This window comes from Mycteria americana, chromosome 3, assembly GCF_035582795.1.
Source record: "Mycteria americana isolate JAX WOST 10 ecotype Jacksonville Zoo and Gardens chromosome 3, USCA_MyAme_1.0, whole genome shotgun sequence".
Classification (NCBI taxonomy): domain Eukaryota; kingdom Metazoa; phylum Chordata; class Aves; order Ciconiiformes; family Ciconiidae; genus Mycteria; species Mycteria americana.
In genome coordinates, this window is record NC_134367.1 from 24,833,216 (window position 1) to 24,851,957 (window position 18,742).

Consider the following 18,742-nt stretch of genomic DNA (forward strand, 5'->3'; position numbering starts at 1 on the left):
AGATACAAGTAAGTCACTGAAAAATACCTGTTGCTATAGAAAAAAAAGTACTAAGTGAATGGAAGAATGAAGTGAAGAAGCACTGAGTGAAAGGCAGAAGTCCAACTTTACACCACCTGCATGAGAATAGACAAAATTGTAGATATTCAAATGAGAGAACTCTTGGCCACTCCATTCTGATAGGAGTTTGCCATTCTTAAGTGAATGGATCTTGGCAGAGTTGCATCTATAATACTCACTACTTTCAGAAAACCAACCTTCTTAACAAGATTTCAGACCATATATTGGCCTGGATCAAACTCAAATTGATGTCATGAATTAAAGAAGGAAAATGAAAGTAGAGAGGAGACACAACTGAAATAATGTTGGAATAACTGTAAGGCTCCTAATCCTTATGTTCTTATTTTTTAAATCTTCTCAGCCTTTGCATTATTTTTCATAAATTTCCTTTTTCTTTTTCTCTTTCACTTTCACTTTTTTCCCTTTTAATAAATGTACTTGACTTCAATGTAAGTAACTGAGTAACTCGGCTCGTAAATGGAGTCGAACGTCAGTAAATCCATGCAATCTCTGCCTCTGACAGTCAAATAGAGCAGATCTGGACTACATCTACAGGATATGTGAAGAAGCGTATATTTTCAACAAATAAAACCTTACTTAAATGTCTCACAGATGAGATAGAGGAGTTTGTTCACTAAAATCTAGTGAAACAAAACAGTATAAAAGAGAAAAAAAAGTACACAAGCCTAAATAGGAACAGTTTGCTAATTCCTGCTTCTCTGTTCCAATAATTATATTGCTATGCTAGCTAACTCACTTGAATAAATTCTGAGGGCAGTGACTGAGGGAATTGCCATCTCTGTATTGTTTTAATGACAATGAAAGGTCTAATTCCACACACACTGAGCTTGAAATTGCATCAGCTATCTCTGAAACAATATGATGAGCTAATCACCAAAGATAATTATTATTCTTAGGGACGACCATTGTAATACAATATGATTTTTAATAAACCAACAGGTGGAGATAATGAAGCTACCAATAGCTGAAGTTAACTTCTTATTACATGATTTTTAGTCCCAATGTTAGTATCCTTAGCACAACTTCGCTGACTGCAATTTCCTTTAGCACATTAAAGACAAGTTACAAAGGACGAAAAGCATAGTACTTGCATTGATTGAACATCTAAGTGATCATTTTTCCAGTGAAAGAAAATACTCGAGAAAAGCTTACTAGCCATTGCATTTCTGGGGAAGTTATTTTATCTGGTTAGTATTAACCCACTTTTCAACAAGCTGTCTAACTTAGACCTGTGTAATCAGGGAGGACAATAGAATTCCAGACATGTATTCTCAACAGTGGAAGATGAGATGATTTAAAAAATGATTTTTAAATTTGTAAGGTAATCTTTAGCTTCTTAATTTTGTAGTCAGCATTCAGGCATGAGATACAATCCATGCAAAAGAACTGAAAGGTTCAGCAGCCTAGGGAAAAACCTAAGTGACTTGTGTGATATTCCTTTCAGAGGATGCATGATTTAGCAAAGATTTGCCAAATTACATCACAGAAGGAAAATCCTGCCAGCCTTGCCAATGCCAATTTAACACTCAAAAATCTATCTTAGGTACAATATATATCAATTTTCTAGACAAATGCATACATGTATAGATAGATCAATCAATCAATCGATCCATTGATTGATCTTTGTATTCTATTTCTTTATATGTTCCATACCAGGAAAAATAATCTGGTTCTCTCCAGAGACTAAGCAATTTTTATTTGTTTTTGGTTTATACATTTGTAAATTAGTACTGTTATTAAAAGTTATAAACAGACTCAAGGAATTCCAGCTTTGAAGAGGGAATATGACCAGGAACAACATTTTTTAATTACATCCATTAAAATACATTTCCTTCTGGCGCTTTCACAAAAAGAGCACTGAAGGATATACAGTATCTCAACAACTTTTCTCCATGCTTTTGAAATCTTTCAGTATATCTTCATGATTCATCTCATGTCCTGCCTTTCACCTCTCTGACAATTTGCATCTATTTTATAGCCAGAAGATAGTGAATCTGCTTCAGTGATTCAGAAGAAAACATTTCACAATATCATTAAATATTATTGGCATCTTATTGGATTCAGCATTGAGAAAGCATGTACTACACCAGTACAAGCTATTTCAGGGCATACAACATATAAACAATAAACCAATGAACAAGTTTTAGTGGTCTGATAAAGATATTGGTGGAACAGACCAAAGATTTGATATTAGCTCCATATTCTGCAACAACAGCCAAAGGTTGAGGAAAATAAACAAAAACAATGGCCATAAATGGAAAGAGTAACAATAGGGTAACTACAGACACTTGTTTCCCTTTTAATCTTAATTACATTACTGGCATCTGGATATATAAATGATAAGTACACAATGAAATCTGAGAACTTTGGATTCTGTTTTAAAATGGTTTCTTTTTGTCCTTCCCTAACGTGTACATTTGATACACAGGTTTCTTCATAACACAAACCCTTGCTTCATTGTCATCTCTCAAACATCTCCATCTTACCCAGAGCATACTAGTAATCAAGTTCAGATACATCTTAGCAAAAAACCAATCAGAATTAAATCTTACTTTATCATTTTTTCTAGGCAAAGAAAGGTCAGGTTTCACATGTACAAAAGTTATGAACATCTCTCAGGTATTGCTAGGAATTACAGAAGAATTAATATTGTTTTGATGCATGAATATTCATTTGCATAACTATGTTTTAATAGGAGTAATGGACCATTTATGGAAACTGTACTCTAGTGTACCGAATTCAGGCTAGATAGCTAACTGTGGTTTATTAATGTAATATAACTTTTGTGATACAAAGTACACTTTATATGTCTATAAACTAAATGCTCGGGATTGCAGTCTGAGAATTTTGAGGCAAAATACTGAAAAGCCTAGGCTTCCCCAATACTCAGCCCTAACTCCATTTTCCAATATAGAAATGCAACAACTCAAATAAAGGTGGCAATAAGTTCCTAAGGTCAGGTTTCTGAATTATAGCCCAATATTTTGAAGGCAGGGTAAAGAATCATGTCTGAAATAAGTCATTAGAGGCAGAGAATGTATGAGAAAGTTTCTTACCTCGGCAGTTGGGTAAAGGGCTACTCCACTGCCCATTGCTTCGGCACTGTGCTCGAGAAGCACCCTGAAGTAAGTACCCAGCGTTGCAAGTAAAATTTACAACATCATTTAAATTGAACTCACTGCCATTAGTCATTCCATGAGCTGGATTCCCAGGATGTCCACATGTGATTGCTGTTAAAAGAAAAATAGGCAGGCTAGGGTCTAACTGAAAAGTACTGTTCCATGGAATCACTTGCAGGTTGGAGCTCTCTTGTTTTTTATTTTATTTCCTTCTGATTTTGTCTTTTATATTTATACAAGAAATTTAAGAAAAAATAGGATACATTTATTCAGAATTCTTAACTGCCAGGAGAAAAATCTTAATTTTTCAATAAAACTTTTAGAATCTACTTTTTACCTCATGTTGAAAGTTGTAATAGAAATAATTTTTTTTATATATATATATGCATTTTGACACTCATCTGATATGTATTAGACCTTAAAAAATGTAGAGTTCACTATATTTCCTACTAATGCAAATGAAAAAAAATATTTTTTCCCTGCAAGCTTCAAAATGTAGTAGGGCCAACCAAATTGAATTTGATCTACTGCTTCATAGCATTCTGGAGCTCTGAAGCATTCCTTTTCCAAAGTTCTTGAGTTGCTTTACTGAAATAGTGATCCTTTTAATCAGATTTTCTTATGGCAATAGAGAAATCATTGCTGGGAGTAAATTTCCCATTATGTGTATTACATGTGTTGATTATGCTTAAATGGCACTTACAAAATACACTTGTTATGATCAAGCTGTAGCTTTTGACATGCCAAGCTCTAGCTTTTGACATGCCAAGACATTAAAATAATATAGAAAAATATAGAAAAGCATAAATACTGACAATATAAAATCAGAATGTATAACTTTTCAACATTGTGCTAGTGATGTTTATCACACTCAAATAAATACCCTATACACAGGTTTATCTTTTGCTTTATTACTTCATGGTTTGGTTTTTTTTTTAATTGAAGAGACAAGTGAAAAATAATTTACATGTGGGTTTTTTTATTTTATCATGGAGTTCAACTGTGAAACAGTATTTTCAACAGTACCCGATCTTTGGGAATTAAATAACACACCTTCCTGTATACAGATTTATGTATTTAGCTCTTTAATTTTGTAATTAAATCTACTTAAATTTCTTGAATCCTTTCTGCACCATTTGCAGCATTAGAAGATGAAACCCTAAACATCAGAATAAAATCTTACTACATGCACAGGATCAACTTTATTCTAGCCTAGTTGTTGCATTTTTAAACTGTTACAGATGATCAAGTTTCAATAAATAAAGCAATTTCCAGGTCCATACTAAATCAGTTAACATAATTTGTATATAAAAACCTATTACATTTTAAAAAATGCTATTACCTTAAACTTTCTGCAGTTTCCTGAACAAATTATATGACATAGGTTTAATTTAATAAACACAAAATTTAGGCCTCTTGTAAAAATTCAGATAATGAAGGATAATTCTGTTCAATTGCCCTTTTCAACAAAAGCATACCCTAGTCAGTCAGTTCCTGTTTAGACCTTATTACTCTTGACAGGATGCTGGTTTTTGTAACACCTTCCAAAAACTAAAGATCTCAGACATTGAGATCTTAATCACTGCATCTAGTTCTGCCACTACTCCATTATAGCTACTAGATATCATTGACCTGTTGACTGATCAACACTGCAACAGTTGGATTCACACTGTAGCAAGTACTTAAAAGTATCTTTTTAAAAAAAAAAAAAAAGGAAAGTAGATAATTTTGGGATTATATTGTTTTCAATCACCACTAGGCTTTTATGCAATCAATTTAATATTGTTTACCTAAGCAGTAGCCAAAACATTTCAAATGAAGGTTACTACTGTTGTTTTTATGTCATCTAAATGGTGAACTACAAATTCCCTCCTGCATCCTAATACAAATATCTGCCCTATGCATGCATGCACACACAACTGTATGCATGCATGCACAATGTGTATCCAAACACACACTTAGTCCTAAATATGTCATGGGAAAATAGATGCACTTGGCATGTCTGAAATCAATACTCGCTAAGGAAATTACACATTTCCCTATTATATTACAAAGAGGTCAACCCACTTAATGTAATATAACTCTCAAATATACACTCCAGTGTTTAACACAGTATCTTTCTTAAACCCTGGAGACTTCCATCTCACCACAGAAAATATGTAACCCAGAAGAAATAATGGTAGTACTGATAGTATTTGGACAAGAAAAAAATCCATTTGAGTACCCAGCTATGTAACTAGGCCCATGTTTTGGTCATCATTAATACTTTCAGTAAAAAAGGTTACTCTCCTGATTTTTGTTGTGCTGTTACTCACAAGGAACTAATCAGGCATCTTCACATTTCATGTTAACTCCCAATAAACCACAAATGAAAAGATCTTTCAGGAAATATTTGGCTAAAGTGTGGTCCAAGGTCCAACTGGTTATCCAGTAAAGAGATAGGGAAACACCTGTGTATCACAAATTGTGCAAGATGAAGAAGGCTGACTTTCATTTGAAAATAAGAAGCTAAAGTAGTCATGGGTGGAGTACTCTGAGTACTTGCTTAGAGAGTATTTTTTGAAGATTACAATGTCTAGTACTTACAATTCTGAAATTCCTTTCAAAGCCAATTAGAAATATAAAAGCATGCGTGATCTTCTGTAAAAATCTCACAAAATATAGATCAATTTGTGGTAAATTTTCAGCGGCACAGCCCTTTACTTCTTTATGGTACCTCTGTATATTTCTAGTTCCTGATTCACACTGCTCAGTCAGAAGACCATTTCAGTATCACATTAGGGACCACATTTCTAGCATTGGTAAACAGCATGTTTTTACTTTCCTTCTCAGAAATAAGCGAGCCATTTTTACAATATTTTTTTGTAAATAAATAAATAAATACATAAATGTAGGAAAATCATCTGAAGCTTGGATGCTGACATAAAAAAAAAATTGTCTTCTATGGCTCTTTAGTCTGGCAGAGTTATAAGCAAAAGAAAACCGTGTTGCAATGGAAAGTATTAGGCAACCTATAATGACAGAAATTGCTGCCAGTTCTTCTCATAACAGTAATGATAATATCAATTTAGGAAGAAACAGCCTCCCACCCCCCATCAGCTTTGCCCCTTTCTTTTGAAGGGATTTTATTCACTGCATGGTAAAATTAATCCACTGAAAGTAATAATGCTAGCTGGTGGCATTTCTCCTTTGATGAATATAAATCACTTGAAGATATAAATAGGATTTTAAAAGGACGATGACATTTGGCAGATATTTCCTGCAGCTGTATACACATAGAAATTTTCATTTTACCACTAAGAAAGAAAATACTGAACATTTTAAATCTAATGACTTACCAGTAATATATTTTCTCAGAAATGAAACAAAGATACTAACATGGATTGAACAGAAAAGCTGATCATCTCAGTGTAGCTATCTCTGTGTAGACAAAGATAGTCAAAGCTGACTATCTCTGTGTAGACAAAAATACGTCTGTCTGAATTGCAGACATCTTAAAAAATTACAAAATTGAAATCATTGATATAAATGCTCGTTTCAAAATAACAAAAATCGTATAAAATTGGGAAACCTTATTAACACTGAAAAAGAATAATAAAATAAACTATGCAATAAAATAGTAGAATAAAAAGCAGATAAATCAGACTTTGATTAAATGGCTGATGGTTCAGAACATGTCAGAAAACCTGCCATGCCAATGAGGAAGGAAGTAGAGTACGAAAGACTCATCAATTCCAATAATTAATTATGTAACTTTCAAAAGCAGGTGAATTAAGAGCAAAAAAAAAATCCCACTAAAGGGAATAAAAAAGTTAATATTTTTTCTAACAGATGTGGTATAATCCAATACCATGCCTGGGCTTGCAGTAGTAAATATTAGGAGGCCAACTTGAAAAAATGGGCAACCACCATCAAAACTGCACAGATGAACAGTATTCCAGCTTTACCCACCAAACAATGAAATTAGACCAAGGGATTTTGGTATTCCTGGAGAAAAATAGGGGAGAGGCTCAGTAAGCCCACACTTGACATAGAAATTATGCCTGGAGAGAGAGATAAAGAGATAGATGAAGTTATACAGTTGCAGCCTGCTGTTCAACCCACTTCAATGCCTATGTCATCCTGTTTCTGAAACAACAGAAATCAGAAATTACTGGATATAGTTATTCAGGCTGTGCTAGGTTAGAAACTGGATTAGACATAATGACCCTTGTAATTGAAAATAGGTCCAATAAATATCTGATCTGAGCACTTCATTCAAACACCTTTGAACATCCAATCCACTGTTAATGTTCAATTACATTTAAAACAGTAGTAATAATTCAATGAAAAATTAATGATACTTACGGACACAAACAGGAGTTTGTCCAGACCATTTGTGATCCTGTAGGCAAATTCTGACAGATGTACCAACAAGTCGAAAGCCAGGATTACACTGGTAGACTACAGTATCGCGATAACTGAAACCATCTCCACTAATATGACCATTTACAATCGGATCCGGAGAACCACAGTGACCAGCTACAATAAAAGAACAACCCATCAAAAACATATATTCTTAAAAACCTTGCCAACATTTACAAGAATGCTGATAGGAAAACAAAATTTAGTCCTTGCTTTCAATAAACAATATATTAGGTTCAAATACTGCACTGTACAGAACAAGTTCTGAGGCTAAAAACTACAGGTGATATTTCTTCTGCTTTTTTAGGGTGAAGTGCTATTCAAATAGTTTTAATTTTCATATGTATAGTTTCTGCAGATTCTGTTGCAGAAATGACAAATTTGTCAGAAGAATGTCTGGAAAATGTAAATTGCAAATGTCTGAAATTACAAATAATTCAGTTTAATTGTTACAAAATTGTCAATTTTAACACAGATTTTTTTTTCCCCTTTGCCTCAGTAAGGTTGCCTTTGTCCTCAGAGAAGTGTGAATTAAAAGGTCTTTAACTCTCAAACCCATACTATTATTTCATCACAGAGTTCTGATTTCTCTTATTCATGATTTGCCTGGTACTTTATAAACAGATCTCTACTAATAAATTAAACATGGGTGGGACCATTCTCTGGCAGAGGCGAACCAGCACAGAGCAGTCTATGTCCATAAAATGAAAATCTTTTGCCCTCTAGACCAGCAGAGCTGCTAGCAAGCTGCCTACCAAGATCAGTACTGGTTTAAGCTAACTTCAATCGTTCTTGGAAATTGTCTTGGAGAATCTTAGCCAAAAACATATCTAGGCATTGCTCTAATGATTTAATAGGAGAGATGATGAAGTTTCATGCTCATTTGCATGTCCTGTTATTATTTTATTAGAACAAAATAGCCCTTGTTATTATATGTATCCAACAAATAACTGATTTCTCACTAGCAGGTCTTCGGACATCAGTAGGCAGATCCTAAGACTAATCAAATTTAAAAAAACCAAAAAAACCCCAAAACTAATTTAAAAAAAAATAAAGAAAACAAATCATTTCTGTGGGATCACAGTCAGTCTACTGCCTTCAAGAGCAGAAATACTGAGTTATTTCAGATATGTATATATGTCCCACTTAGCTATGTTAGCTCCTTTACAATGCTATTTAGGCCCATATTTATATTTATGTTTATGTTTATATTTATATTTAATTTATAAATAGAAATGTTCTCCAGTCTAATTTAAAGCCTGCAACATAGAAAGCAAGTTTCTACACAGACTTCTTAAAAAAAAATTAAAAAATTCTACAGCTAAGTATATTGTTATATTCAAATATTTCCTAATGTTCAGCTCCAGTTTCTACAATTAAGTTCATGTTTATTTATTAATGGCTTTTAGTACTGAATCATAAAAAGTGTTTTTATTTTTATTTATTATTTCCAAATAATAACCACCTTTATGTTATCTTCAGCTAATTCTTGGCTAAACTGACATATTTAATGCCTTTTCTGTGCTTAGAAATTCATATTCATGTCAAAATTATAATAAACTCTTTATATCGTTTTCCAGTTTGGTCAGCACTCTTTGAACTAGCCACCTCCTCCAGCTGTGGCAAGAAAGGCACAGAGGCACAGAAAGGAAGGAATGTGTACCAGCCCTGTTTCCTCCTTAGTTGTATCAGCTGCTGTTAAACAATCCAGAATGCATTCCTCCAGGGCAATAGCGCTCTTGGCACTAAGGAAGCCAAGTAATTATTTTATTCTCTCTAGATTCTTCATTCTGTTTGAAAATAGAGTTGCTGAGCAGGAAACTATTTCCCTTTATTGATTAAAGAGGAGAAAAAAGTTCATTTTTTTGGTGACACTGATTAATTACAACTAGTAATAACTTCATCTGAAACTAAGCTAAGTCCTCATTTTGAGATGTGAGGACAGGGACCTGGGGCTCATGACTGCTTCTAGAATGGGGGTGTGTGTGCTGCTCTGTTTCACACAGGATGGATACATCTGTTGATGTATCCATCAACAGCAGGCTTGTTTGTAACTTAGCTTATTTGGGATTGAATATCCTTTCTACTAAAGTCCTTTTAATAACGCTAGACAGTGTATTTCATTTATACTTAATGGTTCTTTTAAAACTCTAGAAGGGTAAAACACATGCCACTTGAATACTTTTTTCATACATATAGGATTATTATAATAATCTTAATTGTAAGATCGTTGATGTTTTTAAGGAGACATTGTGATATTGTTCTGTAAATTTGTAGAAGAAAGTATGAATGTAAGCTTTTGACATGCAACTTATACAGCTACTCTTCCCCTGACAGGGAGTATGGCAATAGAGAGTAACAAGGACATTGAGAGCATATTTTTCTCCTTGAAATGGCTCATGGAATAATTTACCTTATTGTTCTCAGCCCAAATTAGTAATATGATCCCCCTTACCATTTTCTCTCTTCCAGCCTCGCTCAGCCTCCCCTCATCTACCACATACTCCAGCCCCTAGCCCCTTAATGGGCCCCAGACTTGCTTCAGTTTCCAGTATCTCTTGTATGGTGGAGGACACAAAAACTACACAGTTTTCCACATGAGTACTGTAGAGGAAATAATAACTGTGACCCGCTGACTACACTGCTGCTCATACAGTCCAGCCGGTGATCTGCTTTACTGCTAGGCCACACTTTTAACTCTTGTTCAGCCTCTCCACTAGGTCACCTGGGTTGCTTTCTGTAAAGCTTCTTTCTACACAGTCAGTTCCAAGCTGATACCCATGAATGACATTATTCTAGGAAAAGTGCCAGATTTTGTATTTGTCTTTGTTGAACTTTATAGCTTCCTGTTGGCCCATTCCTCCTGATTCTCAAGGTCCCTGTGTCTAGCAGTACTGCAATCCAGCATATCAACTGTTCTCACATCATTTAGAGTCATCCTCAAACTTGCTGAGGCTGTACCCCAACCTGTTATCCAAGTCACTGACAGAAGCTGGATAGTATTGGTCTCAGTATTCATCCTCAGTATCCACTGGCTACTAGTCATACTTTGAATCATGAAACACTACCCTCAGAGTTTGGTGGTTCAATTAGTTTTCCACCCATTTTGTAGTCCCCCCATCCAGTCCCTGTCTTCTCAAGTTGGCTACAAGGATACTATGGGAGACTGTTTCAAAAGTTTTGCTACAACACAAAATGAAAGAAATCTACTGCTGAAATCTACATCCGATGAGACAGTCATCAGAAGCCGGTAAGATTATTAAGGTTTGCTTTTGATTGTTCCATCCTGTCCCCAATTATTTTCTTGTTTTCTGTATGCCTGGAAATGGGCTTAGTTCCTATTACTGTCTCCCTAATTTTTTCCAGGGACTGAGGTGAAATAGCTAGCCTCTTGCCTTCTTTGGAAATCTGATGTTATACTTGGGGTTTTTTTTCAGTAATTGCAGTTGTTCCCACCTTTCAAGTATGGTAGAAAGCGGCCTTACAATGACATATGCCATCACCTCAGACTTATCCTGTCAAATCACAGATATTAGTTCAGTTTGAGTAGTTCCTTAATTGATTCCCTCTACTGCTGTAGCATCTCTCCCCACCCCAGCTGTACTACTAGGAGTAAAAAATTCTGGCTAATTTACAGCCTAGATGAACCATGTACTGGAGCAGAGGTATACCTCAGTTTTAATCAGAATTTCTTCTCCTAAAGAAAATAATTCTGCATGGCCCTAAATAGTCAGGCATTGGGACAATTCTGAAAATTGTCATTCAGGCAACTGGGACAATTGCAGATTTTTGGAAAGGAAATCTATGAAACAGATGCAAAATGGGAAGAAAAAAACTGTATTTATACAAAACAGAATGGAATACATTTGATTTTTTTACATTTTTCTAGACCTAAGTAGTGAAGAATTGAAAAGCAGTTGCTGCACTGAAGCCAAACACAGGGAACCACCGGAAATTCCAAGACAAAAGATAGCTGAGATGTGCCAACTGGCATAATGCAAAATACAAAATATTATGTAGTTTCTCTTAAAGGGGGATTTTACAAGTTGCTGGACTTATTATGTGAGTCATTTCATTTACAGATCATTTCAGCTAGTGGATTTAATTAATTTTCTGGGAGTTTTGACTCATTTAGATTAAATATTCCAATCACTCAAGAACTGAAAGAGCACTGCAATAACACAAAATATATGTAATTTTCCCATCAAGTAAAATTAGATTAAAAGAATATTAAGGAGGCTGCTAGATTTTTTAATAAAATATGCTTTCAAGAATTAAGGAAATTGTTCACATGGCTCAAGGTTGGTTCAGTAGTTTTATTCTAAAAGACCTGGAAAGCAAGATACAAATAATTTTATTTTATTTTAATAAGAATTTGAAATATCAGAAAATATCACCATATCATATTGCAGTTTACCTATGAGTTATCAATTACAGGATGAGATATTTTTACACAAGCACAGTCAGCAGCAGCATTATTTCACACTGACAAATGTAGAGAATTATATACATTATAGAATTACATAAGATATGGAATTCTTACTTTTTTTTGAAAAAAAAACCAACCTAAAATTAATGAAAATGGAATGGAGTAGATTATATTTAATTTTAGATTTTAAAGTATGTCCTTGACCTGTTTATGCATAGTTTTGCACTTGAAAGTTATAAAAAGTCAGGAAAAAATATCTGTTCAGGAAAACACTTCTGTCCATGATTAAATGTCACCAATAATAGAAATGGAGTTAAGCAAACCCTTAAATGCTCCCTATTTAATCTATGCCCTACATGTATGTATTGTCACTCACACACACAAGGCATGCACACAAACATATGTTTTGTGACTTACAGGTGCAATTATTCTTCGAAGAAAAAAAGGGAAGAGATATTCATGTGAGCAGTGTGAGTAATTGAGAGAAATAGAAAAAATCTTGCCTAACGATTCATATTTATCCTTTTATAACTAAGAAAAAATATATGTAATACTAACTACCTGAAGACTTAGGTCTTATATTTAATCTTGGACTCATTAACTACAGTCATTTGTTTTAGCTTTCTTTTGAGACAAATAATAAGGATTTGACAAACCCTTTCCTGAGATACAGAAATTAGTGTACTCAGCTGGCCTGAAATCATAAATTGATTCTACACAGACCAGTGGATAACATAAAGTGATACTTATTTTCATCTATAGCTGTCCTGAATTACATTCATGCAGGTACGGTGTCGGTAAAAAGCATCTCTGACTTATTATTATTCCTTTGAAATGGAAAGGCTCATTCAGAGCTCCCTGGGTGTTTGCCTCCTGATTTTCACAGGCTTCAGGTAAGTCCTAAAGGCACCTCTGAAATAAATTTGGTGCATGCTGTCCTTGAAATTTAGGAATACACAACTGGTGGCATCCACATCATCTAGCTTTAAAATTTACAAATTTACTTTTCCTGAATTGCTCTCCGGAGGAGCCTGCATAGTTCCATTGACCTTGTTGGGAATTTAGGATCTTAGACTGTGCTCTAAATTGCATCTAAATTAGGCGCCTAAAGTACATGGTGTGAATATTCCTTATGTGAGAGAATGTAGAGAGGCAGAAAGAGGTTTAGTAGCAGAAATACAACCTTCTGCAGCATGCGATAACTCAAATATAGACTTTCATACTCGGAGCTGTGCGGTATTTTTGGCACTATAGAGCTTGTTTGATTTTGAAATAGCAAAGACTAAGTAGTGGTTAACAACCTTGCAGCTCTAAATGTGATCTTTTTTGTCTAGTGAGGTAGATCCATGCATTTAACAGTTCTAAGCATAGGGCTGCATTCAGCAATGCAATCAATCTGATACATCAAATAGAAACCAAAGTCCGTCAAATTTTTTAGAAAAAGAATTGGGAAGTATCATAATACAAGTATTGCTCTTACTGCAGTAAGAGTTCCTGCAGGAGGAAACTGAAATGGATTTGTAGAAAACTGAAACAGACAAAATCCAGCAGGAAATCACTCCTGGAGAAGAAAAGGATGAATTCATATCAATGAAATTCAAGCTGTACATAGAGACAGTCTTTCCTAACTATGAGATCTAGTAAACTTATTAGCTGTTTCTCAAAGAGTTAAAAGCTTCACTGTGTGTAGTTTTTAAACTGACTTTGAGAATAAACTGGTATTGTTCACTATGTAAGTCCTGTACTGATCAGTTCTTCTCCATCCCTACACTATTTGAATCTAAATTTATGGCTACCGTAGAGAGTTAATCTTCTGGGGTGTTCAGTGGTAAAATATATTTCTCAGTAGTCAGAATAGAAGAAAAAAAATCTTTTCCAGCCTTCTATGGGCAAGAGTTATTTATAACACAAACAGAATCCACTGAGATTTGTATATTATTTAGTTTGTATATGTTGGCAGCCAAATTATCCTGTGTGTATAGCCTTTCAAAAAACAAAAGCAGTACATAAGTGCTAAATACTATTATTATTGATCAGATGATGAAGTGGTATTTCAGGTTAGTTAAAATGAATGAATGCTAACACATATCATTATGCTTGAAATTATTATATGCAGGTGTCAGGCACTACACTGGCAATGAATGGTATAACATGCTGCAAAAAAATGAGGGGTAGTAGCTCTTTTTTTACAATATAGCTTGCATGTTTGCCACAGAAGAAGGGGCTGAGGAAGATACTCCTGCACATGCAAATTTAGGGCTGTTGGATCTTCACAGCTGCAGTTCCAGCATCTTGTTGGTCAGCCTCAGTCCAAGGATAACCTGACACCATCAGGAAGCTGATGTATCTTCACATACAAACCTCTCATCTAGTTGCATTGTGGAACTGATGAACTTATGTATGTGAAAAAGTAATGCTGAAGTATAGCATTCCCCTAACCAGCACCTCAGTGGACTTCTTTTTTCTAGGTGAAAAAAGATTTATTTTACTCCTTTACTGCTCTAAATATCAAAAGAAGTAGTAATTAAAGTAGACTCCATTTATGCCAGTATTTCCTACCTCAAGATGACATTATTCTGAATACAATATATTTTAAATTGAAAAATAAAGTGTATGGAATTGAAAATATACCAAGCCAGAGAAGTGTTTTTCCTTTACACAAAATTTGCCAGAAACAACTACATCTTGCAGGGAACTCACTAATAATGAACTGCCATTTAGAAGATAGGTTAGCTCTATGAGACAATGGTCACTAGTTCTGAACACTCCATATCTTAAGAGATGACATACTGTAAAACTATCTTCACAAAAAATGTACTACAAACATTACTGTTGCAAAATGAAGGAATCAATCAGGAATATATGATCAAAGGTTACAAAACCTTAATTCAGATCTGAATTACATGATCTCATGCTATTTTTTTTTTCTGAAAAGATTCTGTCTTCATTTTCCTTGCTGCTGCAGCCTAGTATCTGAATTTGAAAGAAGAAAAGGCAAACAACATAGCAAGCAGGACACAAAGACTGAGATTTTATCCCTGCCTCTGAGAGGAGATTCCCACATTTCTGTATTTCACCTATACCCCATCAAATTGCCTTTTCTATACGGATGAAGAATAGAGTTAATATGCAGCTGATAACTCCACATTCTTTTTCATCAAGATTAAATTATCATGCTTTTGTCTGTTAGTGCATTACTATCTTGTGGCTTGCAACCTGTTTCAAAATATTTTCTCTAGAAGTATATTCAGGCATTAAAGATCCCCAGCAATGCAGGATGTTGTCACTAGTACTCTGTTAAAACTCATGCTTATCTAATGATACTTGCTATTTCGTTTTCTTAATAACCTGCTAAGATGAAATTTATGATACTTGAAAATTGTTTTTTTGAAGACATGATTGAGTTTCTATGTGGTCTCATCACACCTGGTTATTGTGATGCAGATGTTCCTCTTGTCTTTTAATATAATATCCTACCAAGGAAATGTTGCTGTGTTTTAAAATGAAGCTCTGACTTTCTACGTTTTGCTCAGAGGTACTGTAGCCATTTCTTTCAGTTTTGCACCTTGGTGAGAGCATGAACTGAAAGTTCAATAACTGCAAATATCCTTTATGATGGCATAGACTACCTACTTACCACTTATATCTATAAGGTAATGAGCACCAGCAACCTGATATGCCAAAGTTCATATGTATGCCTACCTGAACACAGAAAGACAGTAACACTATTGATATTTAGAAAGTTAAGAATGAATTCAGGTGTCTAAGAATGCTTAGCAACCTTTCGTTATCAGTTCTTTAGGCATATGTAAAACTTCTTTCTCACAGATCCATATTGACACTTGTAACATATTGACTTATTGTAAATGTAGATGTCAGGGTTTTTTTGACTTGGTTCATGGAATTGACAACATCAGGGATTCTTCAGACAGCATGAAGGTATGAAGAAGTGAGGCGTAGAAAAAGGTTTTTTTCAGTATTGATTTGAATTCATTTCTTCAGATAGGACAAAAGTATGTTGTTCTTCATGACATACCGCAAAACATATCTATCCACATTCTTTTAATGACACGTTTTCAAGATACCAAGGTCGGAGGAAGATAACTGGCATTTTATATTTCACATGCAGAATTTTCATGTTAATATACTTTTTAAAAACTTAATGTTTCTACAGAGTGGGAGGACAAGGAATATTATAATTTTGAAATGAATCAGCATAATTTATTTAAAAGCTTTAAGCCAAATGTTACTGTTAGACATGCATCTAATTAGTCAAACATTGCTCTAGCCTACCTGAAAATTTTACAAGAAGTGGGTTCTGGATAGAGAATGATTTCTGACAATCATGTTACAGTTACTACCGTTTCCTTATAAAACAATGCTTTTACTGTTTAATTGCTGCAAAAAAAGCAGGAATATGGATTATTCTGGATAATGATATCTTAGTTAGTGTACTTGGTTTTGTTTTTTTAAAAAAATAATTAATTATTTCCTCTGTAAAACATTCAGTTCTTGCATATGATAGGTGGTCAAACTGTTTTAGTTAATATGTACTAGATAGGCATGGAATACTACATGTTCTGCTAAAAGAATGTGGCTGGGCAGCAGAGAAGAAATCTGCTTTTTAAGTGAAGTTGAACTCTGGATAAGAAAGAAGAGATTCCTCCTTTCCTGAGAGCAACTGAGTACATTCAGCTGTGGAGCAAGAAGAATATCTGCAAAATGAGGGTAGACAAAGCAAATAAAAGATTCCAGAAATAAATATATTGTCCACAGGCAGGAATACACCCACTGCTGAGCCCCAAAGGAGACTAAAAAATAAAACAGTTTTCTTATGTCTATATTAGGAGTGCAAACCAATATGAGTGGATCTGAAGAATGAAAGAGTTGGAGTGAGAACTTAAGGTCCAAAGTATATGCATCTCAGGGTTTGGAAGGGTGTTGGTTTTGCTTTACTTTGGGCTGTCTCTTGTCTACTTCCCTTAACTGAATGCTCAATATGCTGAAAGTTCATTTGTAGTTGGAATGCACCGGGAATACTCCTGAACTGATGCTCATCTTCCAGCTTAGTTTCATCACACACCCTGTGAATGCTCCACAAACCAAATCAAAGTAGTGTAAATGTGGGCAATTGAGTCACTTAAAAAACCCTCCTGGTCCAAAAAGCATTCTAACAACATCAAATACAATTTAATTTCTAATTAAAAGTTATATGCTAGTAGAGTGGTATAAAATCATATCCGGTATGCAATAGTTCTGCATTTAAGATACCTTTATTTTTCATTGACTTAAAAATGTTGTTGCTTGATAAGAGCTGAATTCCAGTACTTGATACTGTGCTTGATTAAAACAAAACAAAACAAAACATAAGAAAAAACAGAAATTTGTTTTTTACCTAGGCATTGGGTTTCAGTACCACTCCAGAGACCATTTGCCAAGCATTCTCTCACGTGAGAACCAACTAATGTGTATCCTGTGTTACAGGTGAATATTGCAGTAGCTCCATACACTGTTAAGGTTCCAATCTTATTTCCATTTGGTGGAGATGGAAGACCACCACAGGAGATAACTAGGAAAAAACCCAAACAACAGAACAAATTGAAATATGAAAATACTTTTCATAATTTCTTAGACTGGAAGGCAATATATTGCCTCACATTTTCTTAAGAAGTAAACATAATAGGAATAAACATAAGAGTTGTATTCCATAGTAAGGGCTTAAAATTACGCTTGATCTGGCAACGCTTCTTCTAAATCTGAAAATTCATTAGTATATCTTCACATCTTCACAGCAGCTTAAACCCAATCTATATTTCCAGTTCTGAAACATGAGAATTACATGAATGTCCAGGAAGGTTGCGGTTATATGCCATCCGTACATACTCCTCACCACTCCTCAAATATATTTTCCCCGGCCATTTTAAGTGTTATATCTGCTTGAAGATATTATCTTTTTTTAACATGTAGTACCCTGAATTGTTATGAACTGTCTTTTTTCTTATTCCCCACCACTATTCATAATCAGGTAACATATATGGTAGCTTACTTGCTAAAAACATAAATCTGTTTTTTTCTTAAGGCTAGACTTGACCCATTATCACAGAAACCTTCTGTAGCATCAGCTGCAACCCACAGCTATTACAGGCACCACATGAAAAATTACCTTTTAAGAATGCATCAAACTAATTTAATTAAAACTGTTCTGTCTTGTCTCTTGTTTCAAGAAAAATATATTAACAATATTGTAATTTAAGATGCAGATCAATGCCTTCAAGATCTTCAATTTTATTTTATTATATATTAGCATAAATCATGGGTTTATTTTCAAAAGCATGTTAATCACAACAAAACTTCCTATCTGAAAACTTCCTATCTCAAGGCCACATTCTTCTATATTTTAAAAGGTTCACTGTAGAAAACCACATGGAATTGGGTAGATAAAATCAAGTATGTACCACTGTGCAGTTAACTCAGTCATAATCAGAATATATGTGATCAAAGTTTCTTATGCACATAAGGTTTCCAGAGGTGGATAAGACTCCTTTCGACTACAATCAAGTCACATTAATGTAATTTGTGGAGTAGCATAACATTGTAACTTCCAATGCTAATGCTGAATATTAATTACACTTATGCATATGTTAAAAAAATAAAATTATTTTCCTAAAATGCAATAGAATGAATTGTTCTAAACATATTACAAATGCTT

The 18,742-nt window shown here is 34.3% G+C and overlaps 1 protein-coding gene across 1 annotated transcript in view; it reads right to left on the reverse strand.

Annotated features, from left to right (window-relative positions):
- CSMD1 (CUB and Sushi multiple domains 1) overlaps positions 1-18,742 on the reverse strand; it is a 1,314,206-nt gene that overhangs the window by 59,419 nt on the left and 1,236,045 nt on the right. The window contains exons 52-54 of the mRNA XM_075498045.1: positions 17,429-17,602; positions 7,548-7,721; positions 3,138-3,311 (exon numbers count right to left, since the gene is read on the reverse strand). Of these exons, the coding sequence (XP_075354160.1) occupies positions 3,138-3,311; positions 7,548-7,721; positions 17,429-17,602 (522 nt within the window). The remainder of the gene's footprint in view (positions 1-3,137; positions 3,312-7,547; positions 7,722-17,428; positions 17,603-18,742) is intronic.